This window comes from Gymnoscopelus braueri (assembly GCF_963280865.1).
Source record: "Gymnoscopelus braueri genome assembly, chromosome: 7".
Lineage (NCBI taxonomy): Eukaryota > Metazoa > Chordata > Actinopteri > Myctophiformes > Myctophidae > Gymnoscopelus > Gymnoscopelus braueri.
Window position 1 is genome coordinate 28,405,428 of NC_137608.1, and position 18,852 is coordinate 28,424,279.

Below are 18,852 nucleotides of genomic sequence, written 5' to 3' on the forward strand. Positions count from 1 at the left end.
TGAGAAACCAGGCTCAAGTGAGTCATGGTCCAGAAGACAGCGAGAGGATGGGCTGGGTAACATGAGAGAGAAGGTGATGGATCGGATATCGACCACACACGCACTAGTTTAGGAAGATATATCTACTCTTCTCAAGTTCTCCAACTCCTGTATCGCTGTCTTCTCTTTCGAAGTTCTTTAACTTAATTTCACATTTATTTTCCTCTTTCTTCCCTCGACAATGTATTCCATCTTTTTCTTTTCTTATTCTTGTGTTGAAATAAAAAATGTAATTACATTTAAATGATGTATTGTCATGGTACAAACGGGCTGCTTGCTTGCACTGTGAAACATTTCACAGTGAATGTTTTCTTTTCTCTGGCCTCTCTACGACTCTCCATTCCTACATAATCACCTGCATTGTTTCTCTATCTATCCAATTTCTGTTCTGAATAAACATATACGGTTATTGCTATAAGGACAAACTGAGAGAAGTGTGGGTCTGCCCCTCCCTCCATTATCTCCTCTCTTGTGTTGTCACTGCTCTCCCCTGATAAAATCTGGCTCTATTCATCCTTTCATCTCTCTCCTCCATTCTTTTGCCGTCTTTCATCTGGCATCGATTATCTGATTTGACATTTACATACGAGACTCGGGAGAGAACTTATGCAACCTGAAACTAAAGGTGAGAAAGAAAAAAAAAGAAAAGAAAAAAACACAGACTAAGGTACGTACATTATAAGTTATGTAAGATGCGTTTAATAACAGTTCAGTAAAAATATTTATCAAAAAATGAAAATTGTATAAAAATAAAGTTGTAAATTGTGTTTTTGAGAGAGACTTGTTTTTGTATGAGGTTAATATGAGGAGACATTTCTGGGGCAGTGAAAAGTCCTGACTCCTGATTCATGTTTAGAACTACAGTACACGTCTTTACCACATTCTACCGTACAACAATAAACTTGTTAGGACACACTAAAACAATGTAATCATAAAACATGGAGGAATAATAAACTCTTAACTCTGAACTATTAAGGGAATGAAATTCTGTACCCAAGAAATCTGTCAAATTTAATCTATGATAAAATATAAATATAAATCACTTAACGCTTAACTGCTTTTTTTATGGAAAGGTGTCACATAAACTCTTCTCAAATTTGAAACTTTGGCACGGTTCAAAATATCACATTACAGAAATAAATAACATTTATTAATTCTATAAAACCAAAATAAATAGCAATAATAAGTTAATAACGTCATACATTCCATAAATATTTAATAAGTCTATTTAACCTCCACTGAGTCTCTGTCTAATGTAATTTCAATCTTTTTGGTTAAATATCCTTGGAAAAGTCACACTTTGACTTTTGATCCCTGTAATCCAACTAAAACAAAAACTTTCAAAAATGTTCAGTCTTCTAAAGCTTTGGTTCTGAGTAGAAAACCTGGTCAAAAGAGGAAGGATGGAACACTGACATGACATTGTGGGTGTCAGACAATGGACACACTGTAAAATCCTGAGGCTTAATTTAACTCAGAGTGAACACATGAAACCAAATGGACCCTTTAAATGAACACTCAGGCTATCACTGTGTACATTGATGCCAGTGTCTTCATTGTATTATTCATCCTTTGACAGACTCCAGAAATCATGAGTGGGAGTCGGTGCAAAACAAAATGACACCTTGCCTTACACCCTCTCCCCGCTCCCTTATACGCAACCGCACTTCCTGGCAGAGTGCCTCCTCACAGTGTGGTAGATCATGTTGTCATCCAAAAACGAGAGGTCGTCGTCGAACGCTGTTGGCCGACAGCAGGCGTGCGGCGGGGTGTCTTTGGGCGGAAACCTCCTGTTGTTGGCGAGATTGTTGAGGATCTTGTCATAATTGGTCTCGGACTTCCTGCAGGGTCCAGAACAGTACCTGAATATCATTTCCTCGCCGGAGCGGTAGCCCAGTCCCAGGTCTGACACGTTGAGGTGGATCTGTTTTAGCACGCAGCCCTGTCCTCGTCCTCTGTCCCCTCGACCTACACCTCCTCCACTCACCCGTCTTCTCCCACCACTCCTCCTCCCGGTGTCTTCTCCGCTGGTTTTGCCCTTGCCTCCCGTGGTCCTCTGGCTTGGCCCTTTCTGTCCTTTCTTTCTCTCTCTTCTGTGTCGAGTCCTGCCAGAGTCCACGATTGGTTTGGACAGGGGTGAGGTAGAGGGGGTCTGGGAGGAAGAGGAGGAACGTCGCACTCTGCTGATGGTCACTTTGATGAAGTCCACCACATCCTCAAACTGGCCGGGAAGGACCTCCTCCATGGAGTCTGTAAATTCATTGATAGAGAGAGATTAGGTGATTTCTGATTACATAACACATCATAAGGTTATTCTTCAAAACACCATGAGTGTCTGAAAAAGGCATAGGCCTACGTTTGTCTCCCACTTCACACACTAGTGTGAAACTAGTATTTATCATTTAAGTGCATGAAAATGAATTGCATGCGAGAACATGTCATACAAACACAACTCAATAGCATACTTACTACATGCCTTATTACATCTATATGTATTGAGAGATGGATTGGGTGCACAAAGGGTGCCAGGCTCCTGGGCCATATCACAGTATGCCCGCCTTTAGTTTGCTTCACAGCTCTAAAAGGGGGAAAATGTCTGGAGTAAATTGTGCAGTGGCACAGTAGGTGTGAAGCAATAGCATCTAACGAACCTGAATGCTTTGCTGTCTTTGTGTGCCTGACAATGAGGTGATAGGTATAGGAATGTGTCACAAGAAAGGATGAGATAGTGGGTGTGAAAGACATGGCATGGAACCAATTATAACCACAAAGCACTGTGGGAAGCTAGTCCTATTTATGATTGGCTGCTTACTGGGAAGCCTTCAATGCATGACTGTGTCAAAGAAATATAAGTATATTCATAGGTATAGACTCTCAAGAGCACTGGATACCAAAGTGGAGTCTGGGGACCCCAGGGCTCCTTGACGGGGGTTCCAGTGGGCCCCAAGACTGTACAGATGGAATGGACTGTGTTGTTATGGTATGGCCGCATGGGCCCATTTGGCTCCATTTGAACGCTGAGTTAAATGAACTCTCAGGATGTACCGATGTAGCAGTGTAGATTGGGTCCCAGAAAATTTGTATAAAATGGGGGTCCGTCCGCCCAATGCAGTGGTTCTCAACCTGTAGGTCGGGACGCCCTGATTTTGGGGGGGGGGGGGGGTCCCCAGATGACAGTGAAGTGACAATTTAAGGATTTTTAAGACCCTTTTAAACCCCTCCCCCCAAAAAAGACCGTTACCGCTTCAACCGTAATCAACAAACTAGGCCTATACTATAAAAACTTGTCAAACATTAGCCAAATTGTCAAATAATATAAGAAAGAGGCAACAACTCACAACTCAGACTCAGTGAGCTTGTAGATCTGCTATTTTCACAATATTTATCTGTCAGTAATGCCTCAACTCCTACAATTCCAAGTGCTTGTCAGGGTAGGGGGTCCCCAGTTCAAATATGATTATTTTTGGGGGGTCACGTCCTGAAAAGGTTGAGAACCACTGACTGGCCTATAATGCAATATGCCCTTAAAATAAAAAGCGTTGAGAATCAGTCACTGATCCAGAGGGAAACCACTTACATGTGTCTCCATTGACCGACGCCTTTCCCCCGTGGAGCGCGATGACCGGTATCTCTGGGGAAGTAATAGAGAGGTTGATCTGGACTGGCGGGAGCTCACGTGGTGAGGAGGAGGACGAGCTGGACCGTGGGTTTGTTTGCACGGGGAGGCTCCCGCGCACGGCGGTGCTCACACGCACGGGGCTCCCGCGCACGCTGCTCAGCAGGATCAGACAGGTGGTCAGGCTATCCCATAACTTCATTGTCCACTTCGGTCCGAGAGAAAAACATGTCGTAATAATAACGCGAAAACAACAACAGACATCCTTTTTAAGTTTAGAGCTCCGTGCAGCTAGACGTCAATGTCAACATGTTTCGTGACATGTATTAGAGGAGATGGAGAGGGTCACCTTCTTCTTCATCACCTCGTGCTCTTGTCCACATCCCCAGACGTCAACCCAGAGCTCAACACGTCTGTGTGAACTGCACGGAGATGCGTCATTCTTTAAATAAATCAACAGTGTGTTCGCCGGCGCTGGAGGAGCCTCAACAGGTAAGTTTGCGAGAAAATAATAAAGGAAGTCAAGGTTTGTTGTTTCTGATTCCTCTGGTGTCCAAATATTTGCACATGAAGAAAAAATATTGTATTCCCACAAACTCACTGTACTTCACTTTGGATTTCATTCAGCATGTGTGTCGTTGATATAGATAGCCAAATGCATGCATATATATCCTTCAGTGGGCTATGTGTGTTGTCTGTCCATCCCTGCTCTGCTCCATCCATTGCTTCTGAACTGTGAGTGGGAGACGAGGCAGGTTTATAAGGACAGATGACGTCTGCTAGCCCATCCTCTCCTCTGTCTTGTTCTCTGTCACTGGCAAACTCCCACCCTGCATGGCGTCTATGGAGAAATGGCGTCTGTTCATTGGATGTCGAGGCTTAGTTAGGACTGAGGAGAAGAGGTTATAAAATATGCCACATTTTATATATTTTGTATAAATATGCTCTTACTACAGTAATGAGAGAGAGAGAGAGAGAGAGAGAGAGAGAGAGAGAGAGAGAGAGAGAGAGAGAGAGAGAGAGAGAGAGGGAGTAAGAGAGTAAAGAAATACAAAGTAGGCTATTGCTTCCTCTGTGTGTCTGTGTGTGTGTGTGTGTGTGTGTGTGTGTGTGTGTGTGTGTGTGTGTGTGTGTGCGTGTGTGTGTGTGTGTGTGTGTGTCATGTAGCCCAGTGCTTCTCAAAGCTGCTTTTATGTCAAGGACCCCTGAATTATTAACTGAAAATATTTTCTTCCAGCCCATGGACCCTCATTCAAGATTTGTGTTGTTCAAAGTTTTCCAAATTTTTCACTTCACATTTGCACATGCTTTTTGTTTGTATTTGGTTGGATGAAAGTTGACACATATGTTTCTAATCAGCCATTCAAAACACACCATAGATTGAGTTGCCACTTAAAATCACAATGAGCTTGAAATCTCAGAACTTCTGGAAACTTCTCTGTGTTTGACTGGCGGTAGAGGTCATAGGCCTATCTTGCTACCAGTGGGTATTGTTGTAAGGTTTCAACAGGACAAGAATTTTGCCTTTGAGTTTAATGCGTTGATTGACAGATGTGAGAAATTCTTCAGATTGGCATGTATTGATACTGTTTCATTATGTAACCTAATCTAAGGTGCATGCTTGACTTTACCATTTAAACCCACTAGGCCACATTCCAAGTAGCCTAGGCCAGTGGTTCTCAAAGTGCGGTCCGAGGACCTCCAAGGGGTCCTTGAGGGGGTTCCAGGTTGTACAGTGGCTATTATATTTGATCAAAGCAGATCTACAAGATCACAACGTGTCTAGATGCAACACGTGAGCTTATAGATCTGCTATTTTTTTGTGGAAATATTTTGAATAATTTGTAATACTTTTTACACAAATCTTCTCTTTTTGTATTCTTTTTGTATTTACAATAGCAACAAAACAACATTGTAGCCAACAACAACAAAAGCAGATTGTTCAGGTGAGATTGAAAAACCCCATGGGGTGAAACAAAAGTGGAAAAAAAGAAAAAGAAACGCAAAAATAATAAGCAACATAAATATACAACGTAAATACACAGTAAGCATGACAAAATAAATAGGGGCCCGTAGCACAAAATCTTTTCTTTTCAGATGGGGGTCCGTGACCAAATGCATATGAATTTGGGGATCCTTGACATGAACATGTTTGGATTAACTAAAAAAAATCCTGTAACATCATGGCTCTCAGTTGATCTGTAAAACACACCAGATACATGGACCAGAGCACAGCACATCCACATATTCTGTAAATGGAGTTGATAAGTAGTTAATAGTGAGTAATCCATCTCTTTCTCACTTTCTCAGGTGAAATTAAGGATCTGAACAGAAGACAATTCACATGTTTACACAGAGGAAGTATGCTAATAAATAAAGAAAATAAGGTAAGGATCTGAGCAAAGGAATCAACTTTTTATTACTGAGACTCGCATGGCCGGGGCAAAGACCAGAGTGAATGTTGGAGCTCTCTGGGGACTTAGTGTGAGTCACTGCATGCGTGTCAACTGTCCTCCTGCCAGGAGTATTGTAGGTACTAGGTAGCCTACTGTAGGTTGTTTGTTTCACTCTTGTTTACTGTGCAGCAACAGCATGGTCCTGGACAGCATAACATTACCCGCACCCAGCTGTAAAGCGTTAAGCGTATGTTATGTAGCACAGAGTAACATGGACCCAAAAGATGAGCTGAGATAATCTAATCCACTTTATGATATTTTGATTCAAAGTCCAGACAGAATCTGTAGCTGTCTAGTTAAAGAGCAGACCAAACTAGAAAATGTACGTAATTAGTAGTAGTAGTCTTTCTTAAAGCTTTGAGTCTGGGGACACAATTGGGTCAGAGGAGTTTTTTTTTCTTATTCTTTTCACCAGCACACAACATGACCTGAATAATGTGTTTTCATTGGTATGGCACAGTCAGAGGTCAAAACTACACTTCTCAAATGTGGCCCCCCAGTAAGTGAGCGAGATGGCTCAGCTGGGTGTCATCAAAGAAGACTACTGAGTGAACAATATCATCTTCATCTTTCAATGGCTGTGTAGAGGATCCAGTCAGTGAAGGAGTTTCAACTTTGCTATCCAAGGTCTAAAGTTACCAACTATCCTGTTAAAAACACCACGTTTTGTCAACTTGTGTATCAATCAGTTTGAATAGGTGTGACTTTTTGATCCCAAAGGTCATGTTGCAATCATTTGTGTGTCACACCAGTCATGCAAAAACCATTTGAGCATGCAACTGTGAAGTTATACAAAATTAAAGAGGTCTACTGTATTTGCTTATGTCTGTAACAGCTAGCCCGGTAATCACTTAGAACGAGGCATCCCTTTCCATTTAACTGCTCACTTAACTGCATGGAAATACCTCATCCTCAAGCAATTACTCCCTTGCCAAGCGGCAACTACGCCAAACAGACAACCATTTCCTCTCCTGCATAGACTGAGGTTGAATCGGGGAATGACCTGTGATTAAACCTGGCAGCCATTTTGGGTTTTGATTTGACTCACATGTATAAGGGGATAATTGCATGGGTCATTTCACCCCTTATAATGGCCCCAACATGAAACTACAGCCCTGGAATGGCCGAGTCCGTGGGTGGGAGGAGGTGACAGCTGGAATGGAGGGCTGATTAGGAACACTGCTCCTGGAAGACTATTCCATTACCTCCTAAAAGGAGTTTGAGTGAAATCTTGGCTAAAGAGGGGTGATATATTGTCCATTTGTGGTCCCATTTATGTCTAAAAAGCCTGTTTACAATTTTGTACTTAGTAGAGATTTTGTGTTCCATCAGGTGGAAGATACAGGGTCAATGAGGCAATTTACTTTAATTTATGGTAGGAGTTAAGACTTGGGGGCAAGAGTGGCTGATCCTGAGTCAACCCTTAGGGGCAACTTCAACCAGAACAGTGCTCAATTGAGTTTAGGTTCACTCAGTTCAACATGTGGATTCTCATCAATATTCCAACATAGTGAAACCTGTGGTATGAGCAATTTGCTATTTTACCAAGCTGAGAATAAATGTTGTATATGTGATTACATGTAATACCTTTAACTACCTGAACCCTAGCATCCCTATTCTGGGGCTAACATTCAGCAAATATAGCCAATCTTTTGCAAAGATATTTAGTGGAGAGCGAAAACAAGACGGGGCCTTGAATAGTGAGCCCTTGGGAATCCGGTCAACTAAGTATAATTTTAATTCATTATTGAAAATTAATTGATCCTAGAATTGACCTCAGACCAGATTTGTTTGTTTTTAGTTTTTTTAGTGGCAATAGTAAAGTGGTTTAGATTGTCAAATAATGATGACTCAAGAGCTTGGAAGACATTTAGCTTTCATTTGATTAAGTAGTAGGTAGGTAAGAGATAAGTACTGCTGAAGAATTTGTTTTCAATGATTTGGGTGGTGGAAGTATTATGAAATAAGTGCTGTAAAGAACCTACTTGGCAAGCCACTGTGATGTTTAGAAGGTAATCCACACCACATGTAGCCTGGTGTTGCTAAAGCATCAGGTGTGGGAGAGATCACTCAGATCAGGGAAGGGCTGTTATGAGAAGGAATGGTGGCCTGACCATTTCAAATAGACTTTTTGAATTTTAGCAGTCACCAAGGGAACAGTCTTTTGGTTAAGTAGAATTGCCATTAATTTTGTCCATGGACGACTCTGCTTGCAATTTCAGTGTTGTCTCACATTGGCCACTAGGTGGCTGTAGAAGGACACTAAGGCCTGGTTTCTCTTTTAGATAATTGAAAAGAGCAATTGTCACCATCAGCAGAGATGGGAGTTGTCAAATAAGACAAAATCATTGTGATAAAAAGCAGGCTGAAAATACTTTCCCATTTGTCATAAATGTGGGAAGAATTTTCCAGCTACAATGTCTCACACTGTTGTCTGTCTGGACACAAAATCAAAGTGGCAGTAGCTTTAATAGAATTGATATCACAGGTTGATAGCATCTTTTATTTTAATTCTTGTTAGGATGAAGCACACAAATTTAAGAATTCCACTCCTGTCCCAGTTCCTCGCTGCTCTCACTGAGGTAGCAATACTTTAAACTGTTTAGCTTTTCCAGATGACAAGCAAAACAACTGCTAGTGAGCCATGTAATATACATTTCGTCTGTTTTATTTTGGTTTCTCTCCATAGTGAGACATTCATAACTTGAAAAAGAGGACATATAGGGATCACGTACGTGACGTACAGTACCACTATCGCCAGGTGGATAATGTTATTTACATTGTACTTTACAATGAAACCTCCTTCCACCGTTGGTTTCATTTTTTCCAGTTAGTAATTACAGTACCCAGTAACATTGTCATATTATTTCATCCTGATTGGCTAAGATTGACATCTAAAGTTTGCAGGAGTGGCCCGTTTTGAACAAAATGCCTCAAACCATGAACGCAGCGTCCGACTGCTTTGGAAGTTTGCACGCACACTCCTATGAAGACATGCCACCATACATGTTTCAAATCAGCTTTATACTGGCACTATAACAGGTTGATTCATGTTTTGTTCACAACTCCTGAATTGTTCTTACCTAAAGACCCCAACTATGCTAAACCACTAAAGAACTACCCAAAAACTGTCTGACTATAACACTATAACAAGCCACTTCACATAAATAACAATACAAGTAACAGTAACTCAAACACAAATGATATTCTACACTCCAACAAATCAACATATTGTGTCTTCTTCATCAACATTAATCCCTCAACTTCTACAAATTACACTCACCTATATAATGAATGAATTCCGAACATTGCTGTCCCACAATAACCTACCTGACCTGCGCTGAGGAGCACTTTTTCTAGTTTCCTCTCTATCCTTTTGATTTCCAGCAATCATTCACACAATTATGGTGCGTTGTCTATTGGCACATATGGAGAAGAGTATTCAGAATATTCAAGTATGGCTCAGAATATTCAAGTTTATAAGGTTATAAGAAATGTTCTGTTAGATTCTAGGCACTACCAAATTAGTCAGGTTTTAAAATAAAATGTAATTCAGCTCAGGATTGCCTGTGAAGAATGTGCATTGCCAAGAAAATAATATTTTGTTGAGGAAGAGAGCCTATCCTGGAGCAGTATTGGTGTCGAACCTGATCATTCTGGGTTCCAGAAATCATTTATAGTTGCGCTTTATTGCAATACTGGTCTGGAAAGAGTAAGTAAAAATTGTAAAAATTAACTTAATTGACGAGAAGATGGGAGGAGATAATGGAAAAGAGGCGAGTAGAGGACCATCTTAAACCCCAGCGTCAGTATTGTTGGGAAAGCTTTCACATGTCGCTAGTAGAGCCCTGAGGGACTCCGGTCAACCATATCCAGCCATCCAGCCACCTTAATAGAGAAGGCGTACTTTGTTAATCCGTGTTTGTTAGTCCATATATCATGGACATAACATCCAATCATACCCAGATTGGAATAACATGTTGAGGGGCCTCTATAGAGTACACCTCCAAAGCCATAGGGGTGCCACAAACGCGAACAGTTGCTCTGTCTGTCGAACAAACTCTATTTCCCCCCTCATGTCCTGATGGCTACACCTCAGGCCTGGGAATAGGCAACCAGGCCTGGCGGAGATATGTGGTCAGAAACCTTTCTAAAAAACTGTGATATTTCATCCATTATAACACATTCAGGCCCAAGCTAAAAGGCTTGATTGTGGAATAGTAGGTAAAGGAAAAACTTTGTCTTACTGTGACCCAGAAGATACATGATTATCATTATTATAAGTGGCTAACATTGGTGTGAATACAGATGAGTGAAAGGGAACAGAATAGAAATCACCACAGCTCTGAACCCTGTGATGAGGTTGATTGTTGTTTGTTACGGCTTTTGATTGTTGTCATCTGAGCTTGCAGGTTTTGTCTTGTTGATCAGTTTAACCTTCCACCTAACCTTTCAAGTCCACAACACTTTATCATTGCTCTAATCATTGCTCTAATTCTTATCAAGAATGAATGATAACAGGATGTCTCCCCAGTAGCCTACCACCAAAACCACATCAAGCACATGTTTATGTACTGCAGCTTGAATGATGGAGTCATTTTAAGGTAAATCTCACATTTTAAAAGATTATTTTCCTATACATCTTATTATCCATGGTATGCACAGGTTGATGTGTACTGTACTGTGATGTACTGTAGGTATTTTCTTAGCAATTAATCTATACATTTTTTCAATACATTTAATATGGTCACTATAGTTCTATTTGGGAGTGAGGATGTGTTCATCGAGAAGTGCGTTTCTTTTTATTGTCTCCACCAGGCCGAAGGCGTAGCAGAGACTGTTTTGCACCTTGTCTGTCCGTCCGTCCGTCCGTCCGTCCGTCCGTCCGTCTGTGTGTCCTTCTGTCTGCGAGCAGCTAATCTCCGGCACCGTTAGCCCGATGGCAGCGAAACTGTGCACACACACTCCCTGGATGCCAGAGCAGAACCTCTGCCCCGAATTTTTCAGCTCGGCCAGTTATAGCGCCACCAGGAGGCCGATTTTTTTTCAGGAGGCCGATTTTTGCAAATCATTTTCTTTTCTATTTCTATTTCTATTTCTATTTCTGTCCTAAAATCACACAAATCGGCACACAGTATCTCTATAGTCATGTGATCAAGACGGATCTGTCCGATTTTTCACATTCCATCCTGATTGGCTAACATTGGCTTCCAAAGTTTGCAGGATTGGTCCATTTTGAACAAAATGCCTACGAACGAAATGGCTACCACTAGGAGGCCACAATAACCTACCTGACCTGGCGAGAAGCCCCTGCACGCTGCAATGAGGGGTACATGGACCTGGCGGAGACCTGTGCTCCGAGGAACACTTTTTCTAGTTTAATAAAAAAATATATATATCGACAAATCAACGTGAAAAAAATCTAATTGATTATTTGTAATCTACTAAATCAATTAGTCTGGTTTTGATTGATTGATTGATTGATTGATTGATTGATTGATTGAATACGTTATTAGTCATAAATGTAAACAGCACAGGGGTACAGTAAAACATGTAGGCTAAAAGGACAACACAAAAAGGTCCTGGGGATTGGTTTCCATGTTCCATGTTTCTATGTATTCAATCACTAAACCACTATAAAGCCCTATTTTCAAGTTCTTAGTAAAACAGTGTCACACAAATGGTTGTGAGCTTGAGTTGTAGACCTGCCATTTTTGCTAATATAATAAAAGGAACATTTTCACTCAAAATCTATACTTTTTTAATGAAATTTGATTTTCAATTAGTTTTTATAATCAATTAAATTGATTAGTTCGATTAACTGTGGCACCCATTTCACAAGTATCGCAAACACAAAGAACCAAGGCTCTACTACTATAGTTGTGGTGGTATCTGTCGTTGGTTACAGTTGTTATCCTGCCTCTGCTCCAAGACATGCTGCATGTCCATCTGTGGCCAGTGTGTGGGGGGGGGGGGGGGGGGGGATTAGACGCTTATTATCCTCTTAGCCCTAAATGTCCCCACGTTCCTGACTGACCGCGCTCCTCCTCTTCGCTGCTGTCTCACACATTTATACAGACAGGGCGACAAGTTATACTGAGTCGAAAGGGTCGAGAGATTAGTGTAAAAAACTTGTGGTCCCTTTGGAGTTTTCTAGTCTTTACGCATTACCCGAGGACTGTCGTGGCAGTGTAAAGTAACCGCGTCTGCTCGTTAACGCTGATCTTTTGCAGACTGTAATCTCATCAGTGTCAAAACCTCGGTTGCCTTCGTTCGTTCGGATGGGTGACAGTTTCTAGTTCCGTTTGCCTTTCTTTCTTTGGCTGGTATTTGAGCCAATTTAATGGACGAAAGCAGCTTTTACTTGCACTGAAACTTTATTAGTTTAATAGCCTAAGCACTTTTATTATTTTATCATTTTATTTTTACTGTTTTATTTTTTTATTATTATTTTTCTATTTGCTAATAGCCTATACGCGTTGTTTGCAGGTTATAGGCACGTTTGAATGTCGACGTAAAATGATCGTTTAACCAACCCTTCACGCTTTCGATAAAAGAAGACATGGAAATTAAAGAAAAAAGTTGCATATGCTTACTTCTATTCACGATGTGCATTGTCAACGTTTGTGTCTGCGTAAAAAGGACAAACAAATCGGGTAAGTAGGCATACATAATTCTAATTATTCCATGAGGTTTACAATAGCGTTGTAATAATAAGTGATGTTCACTGACTAGGCTACTCCTAAAGCAACAAAAAATGTTCTGTATTATCACGTGGCATAGGAAAAACAAACTTTGTAACATGTCTCTGAACGCTTGCTATGAGTTAGATAGGGAGATCGCCCTCCCTATATGAATGTTAGTTGCACTTTTCAAAACCAGTCTAACGTTCCATTAGTGTTTGTTCACTATCACTGTTGGATTAACTATTCTATAGACTAATACAGCGATATTGTGTGGTTTTTACTACAATTCAACATACTATCACTTTTTTTTTGAAAGGCGTCACATCATGATCTATCTGTGACATTTTGCTTAGATGATTTCGACGAGCCCTTTTCAGCACTGGACAGCACAGCTGTATTTACCTCATTTCAATATCTATGCTCAGTGGTAAATCAACACACATTGACATAGGTAGTGTAGGCCAGTGGTTCTCAACCTGTGGGTCGGGACCCCCAGGAGGTTCCCCACATGATTTTTGGGGGGTCCCCAGATGACAGTGAAGTGACAATTGAATGACTTTTAAGACCTTTTTAATACCTAAAAAAAGAAAAAGTAAAGAAAAAAGACCATTACTGCATCAATAGTAATCAACAAAATATTCTATAAAAACTGGTCAAACATTGGCCAAATTGTCAAATAATATAAGAAAGAGGCAAAGGTTGTGAAAATAGCCGATCTACAAGATCGGCTATGGAACAGAGTCAAACCAAATTGAATGCCTCAACTCCTACGTTCCAAGTGCTTATCAGGGTGGGGGGTCCCCAGTTCAGATATGATTATTTTGGGGGGTCCCCAGTTCAGATATAATTATTTTGGGGGGGTCCCCAGTTCAAATATGTTTATTTTGGGTGGTCAAGGCCTGAAAAGGTTGAGAACCACTTGTGTAGGCCCAATATGCTGTAAAAGTCTTATGCACACAATTAGAGAGCTAGGGAAACAGATTCTACAGCATTATTTGCATTGCCCTAGAATGAGGGACCACTCAACCAACTTCTTTAATGCATGCATGCCAGGTAGCAGGGATAACACAAGAATGGTTTGAGATTCTTTTGGTCCCATTCTGAAAGAGGAGGGCGTCTCAAAGATGTCCAGATGAGTCATATCAGGTGACTCATTTGGAACAGGGTCTGTTCCTGAGTCTTAAGCGGGTCTCACTCGTTGACCAGATTTCTCTTAAGAAAAACACTGAAACCATGTTTAAGTTAGCAAAGTTATGTGTTTTCTTTTAGTCATACCCTCAGAGCCTCCAGTTCAGCTTGATCAAGATAGTCAATTGAATGCTCAATGTTATGTTCAAGTCAGAACTTAGAAATACTGTGAAGTTCAAGGTATGAAATTGAAATATCATAGAAACTTGTTCATAATAAATTTTCAGTGAGTCAAGAAATTCAGTTAGAATTTCATTAAGGCATTAGAAGTATTAACTAGCAGAAGCAAAAATGTATTTAAAAAAAACAAACATTTCACGTTAGTCATTTTCCTTAGTGAAACACCTCACTAATTACAGAAAGAGATTTTGCTGTTGTTAGTTTTGACTCTCCTGTGACCAAACCGGTGTGGTTAAACCTGTCAGGATCAACCTCCACCAGCATAGGACCCAGGGTCACTGAATCACTAAGCCTCTCAACCACTGTAGCAAAGAAGCATGAATAATGAAATGGATAATATTCATTATGATTTAAAAACATTGATAGTGATATGTGTAACCATAAAAACGGTGAATAGGAATGTTATTGAAATTGCTGTTCTGAGAGCCAAATGCTCTGTCTGTATTCAGAGCATTCTACTATCTGAGAATATTGAGTTCACTTTTGATACTTTAGACATTGGGTTATCTGACTAGTACTACACTACACAGTAAAATCCTCAGTGTTCATTTATCCATTTGTAACTCTGAGAGTGTACACATGTGGGTCTATTTGGTTATTATGTACACACTCTGAGTTAAATGAACACAGGAGTTTACAGTTTAACTGCTAGACTGTGAAAAACTCTTCTCCAGATTGCCCCTAGTTGTGCTTGAAGAGGTACTTAGACTGTTGATGTTACAATCCTCATTCGAGAGACATTGCTAAATATTCCAAATGACCTCTTGAGTCTGCATGACTCATGAAACAGTGCCTGCCTTGATGAAGACATGGCTATGTTTTGGCTTGACACGGTCAGCGGTCAACCGGACATTTCTCAGGAATCAACAGATGTAGAACAAGAGGTGCTGGAGCTGGCAGTTTTCACCCCCGGGTGCCATTCCATACGGCCGCTGGCCAGCCGTCTAGACAGGGTCTGTTTGTCAGTGTGTCTGTCTGTCCAGAGCTAATCTTGCAAACCGCTGGCCCGATCAGTGCCAAATTTTGTATGCATGTGGCCAGTAAGCCTCAGAAGTATCTCCACATATACTTATAATATCTAATATTTAACAAAAAAAATTATGAAACCCACATTTAGAGTCACAGATACGTCATAGATGACCGGCTTTTTGAATCAAAAGCTTCCAAGTGGCCAACTCTACTGCAAGTGTGACTTCACCAATTCATGGGCTTGATACACGGGCTCGCTTTTGGTGATGGTTTGTGACGTAGACGCGCATTCGTCACAACCTCAGTGAGGTGACAAATACCCAGAAGGAGGTTTTCCCTATGCACTGAGTGAGCAACGTTAATTGAAATGAGTGGGTGGGGATTTTCTGGCCACATAATTACCTAGCTTTCTTATCCATTATAAGGCCCTGCCCCCTAACATGGTATGAACTGTCATACTACATTACCCAATCCAACAGAATATCCCCCAAAAATATCCAGTGTATATATACATCAAATCCTACAAATGTGTTGCTCCGCTGTGGCTCGATCCTGATCAGAATCTACAAGATATCAGAGATTCAAGCCGTAGTTCATGACTTTTAGGAATGAATTCTTAGATGCACCATACAAACACAGGACATCATCTTCAAACACATTTACTGTTTTTTTTCTATTTTTCTTTTTTTTAATGACCTTGAATTATCATGCCATTAATTTCGTCTGTTTCTCTTAAGCAGATCGTCTGAGCCCTCCATTGGACATTCAGCTAGAGACGGTGAACTGCACAGCCTTCAGCGTGCGATGGAAGATGCCCAGACGTCATGTTAGCACCATTACTGGATACAAGGTAAACACATTATCTCCGCCTCCCAGCCTGCATTCTACAACCGAGTTTCGGCCACAGACGCTTATCGCAGCCCAACAACACAATGTTGATCTGGTCACTGGTATATACTAGCCTTAAGGCACATGATGTTACAATCTTTTGTCTCCAGCTGGAAGGAGATCCTTGCTCTCAACTTGCACTGCTTGTTACCCAGGGATTGTACGTTGGCCATAAAGGAGGCGGTTTGCATGCTGCCTCAGGCTTGCTAGCACCATGGAAGCCTTCAACCCTCCATGTTAGGGCCACTATCTGTGTGTATCCTCAAGGAGTCCCAGTGGGAAAACTCTGGATTGGCGCAGGCTTTAGAGGGCAACATAATACAGAGGGGAAAGTAATGTACGCTATGGTTTGTGAATATTTTAATGACCGGTGGGTTTCTGATATTATTATCTTTTTGTTATTGTTGTGGCAAATAGCTCACGAAAATACCCAAACCAACTCACTCAAAGCACAGAAGGGAGGCGGGGGTGCTCCCTGCAATCACCACTCTCACTCTCTCTCTCTGGTCTAATAAATTAATCAAATCAAAATAAATCATAAAAAAAAAAATAATAATAAAAACACACCACATAAAAAGGACAAGAAACATATAAATTCCCCCAATGCAATATATTATGTGTCAGTTTTTGATGCAGGAATACCAAATTAGTTGCTGACAATTGTCACACATGGTGTAAGGATAAAATGTAGTTGCTGGTAGAAAACTATCACGACTGATTTTGGTGTTAGAGTGAAGCAGAGTTGAGCAGACCAAAAAAGCAACAGGCCAGCAAAATATCTTCAGGTTTGTACAGGAGGTTTCCTTCCTTCCTTCCTTCCTTCCTTCCTTCCTTCCTTCCTTCCTTCCTTCCTTCCTTCCTTCCTTCCTTCCTTCCTTCCTTCCTTCCTTCCTTCCTTACTTCCTTCCTTCTTTCCTTCCATCCTTCCTGCCTTCCTGCCTTCCTTCTTTCCATGTGTTTGTTTTGAATAAGCCATTAATGGAGTCTGGATCAGTTTGACAGTGTGTGCTCTACTTTTGACCATAATGTCTGTGCTAAGAGGATTAACAAGCTAGCTAACTAGCAAGCAGACCACTCATAGATTAGCATGTGGGTTCAATTAGCCAATGACTTTGGCAGTTCATATATAAGCCTGTTTCCTCGTAGTATTTGCTCCTGTAGATGCTTGTCTTCACAGTGGCAAAATAAAAGTCAGAAATCAGGCCTGGTCACTCAGCTGCACTAAAACAACATTCATACTTGAAAACATCCTGAGCCAAAACACTTTCAGGTCAAGAAGGAAAAATAGACTCACAATTTGAAGCAAAGGCATACCATATATGATATTTATACCATAGTTAACATACCAACTTACCAACCTCCCCCTGAGATACAGTAAGTCTGACCACAGTCATTTCTACTAAGGTTAGCAGAGAAAGAAGAGTTGGTATGTTAACCAACTCTACTTGGTATGTTAACCAACTCTACTTTCTCTGCTAACCTTAGAAGAAATGACTGTGGTCAGACTCTACTGTATCTCAGGGGGTGGTGAGTCTGACCAGAGATGAGGTCCAGAAACTGTCGGCATGGTGTTCAGCAAACACTCTGCCAATGAACACCACAAAAACCAAGGAACTAGATTTCAGAAAGTATATATCAGACACCACTCCCACTATTCATAAATGGAGACTGTGGAAAGGGTTCATAGTTTTAAAATCCTGGTAAACCATATCTCTGACATCATCATAGCTGTGCTAAACAATAATGGACTGAACGTAAAACTGGTGGCCTTTTATCACTACTCAAAAGTTATTTTTTAGAAGTGGGGGAGCACACCTATAATGCATGCATGCATGCACGCAATATGAAAACATGCACATGCAATATGAAAACATTGTGTTGACTCCTTGACAAATATGAAAACATTACGTTACAGCACTTGATTCTTTTTGTAGCCTATGTTTGTGTAGGACTGAAACTTGCAACTGTTACTAATGAAAACTACTGCATTAACTGCTTCAACCTGCTTTGACCATCAGTTTCAGTTTTTTATTTCACTATTGTTCACATTATTGAAATATGAGTAGCACATGAATTTTGTCTCCTATTGCGCAAGTGCCTGTGTCTGAGTATTGAATCCCATCTCCCAAAGAGTGTAGAGTTAGATCCTATAGCCTGAGGGGATGGTCTGAACTTGTGGCGCTGACTGAGAGTCACATTGACTGAGAGTCAGTGGATGGATATGCCGTCCGTGGTTTTATTGGTTGTTGGTTGGTTGTCAGGGTGACATCATGACCAAAGACCAAGTCACTGTCAATATACTGTATATGAAAACAAACTTTCATTGACCAAAACAAAATCCTATTTTTAGAAGTGAGTGAGTGCCCCCCCCACCCCAGCCACAAAAAGCTCTTCAAAGGGTCATAAATGCAACAAAAAAATCAGGCATGCTGTTGCTAGAACCCTCCCTGTGGTTGTGATTGACCATAACCCCCCATAGAAATACTTTGAAGTCCCCATGCAGGGTCACTAAATTCCCTTGTTTTGCCTCCAGCTAAGCTGTGAAATAAATGTGTAAAGTAAAGTGCACTATCTCTTTTATACACATTGACAATGTGTATTCGCAACGCTCGGCACAGCGACTCGCTCGCCTAAGCTCACTTGGCGGTGCCTCTCGTGGCTCAAGTCACCTTCAGACGGCGTGCCTCCGTCGATGAAAACGAGTGCACCTTTTTCAATCAGACTGGTTTTCCAATCATACTGTGACATATACGCCTGCTGGGCTGCAAAGTTTCAACGGCTGCGTGGTCCTAGTGCCTGCCTTTTCGCTCTCTTTTTTGAATAGAACGTA

General features: G+C 41.0%; 2 protein-coding genes across 2 annotated transcripts in view; one reads left to right on the top strand and one right to left on the bottom strand.

Moving 5' to 3' along the window:
• Positions 1-1,690: 1,690 nt before the first annotated feature.
• LOC308088665 (glial cell line-derived neurotrophic factor-like) lies at positions 1,691-3,877 on the bottom strand (the record flags this gene model as incomplete). The annotated part of the gene is made up of 2 exons (XM_080433215.1): positions 3,617-3,877; positions 1,691-2,289 (listed from the first exon to the last, which is right to left on the bottom strand). The coding sequence occupies exons 1-2, from the start codon at positions 3,855-3,857 to the stop codon at positions 1,691-1,693; spliced, it is 840 nt and encodes a 279-aa protein (XP_080289341.1). The 5' UTR covers positions 3,858-3,877.
• Positions 3,878-12,392: 8,515 nt separating this feature from the next.
• egflam (EGF-like, fibronectin type III and laminin G domains) overlaps positions 12,393-18,852 on the top strand; it is a 41,342-nt gene continuing 34,882 nt past the window's right edge. Inside the window, exons 1-2 of the mRNA XM_080434395.1 lie at positions 12,393-12,767; positions 15,875-15,984. Of these exons, the coding sequence (XP_080290521.1) occupies positions 12,674-12,767; positions 15,875-15,984 (204 nt within the window). The 5' untranslated portion in view covers positions 12,393-12,673. The remainder of the gene's footprint in view (positions 12,768-15,874; positions 15,985-18,852) is intronic.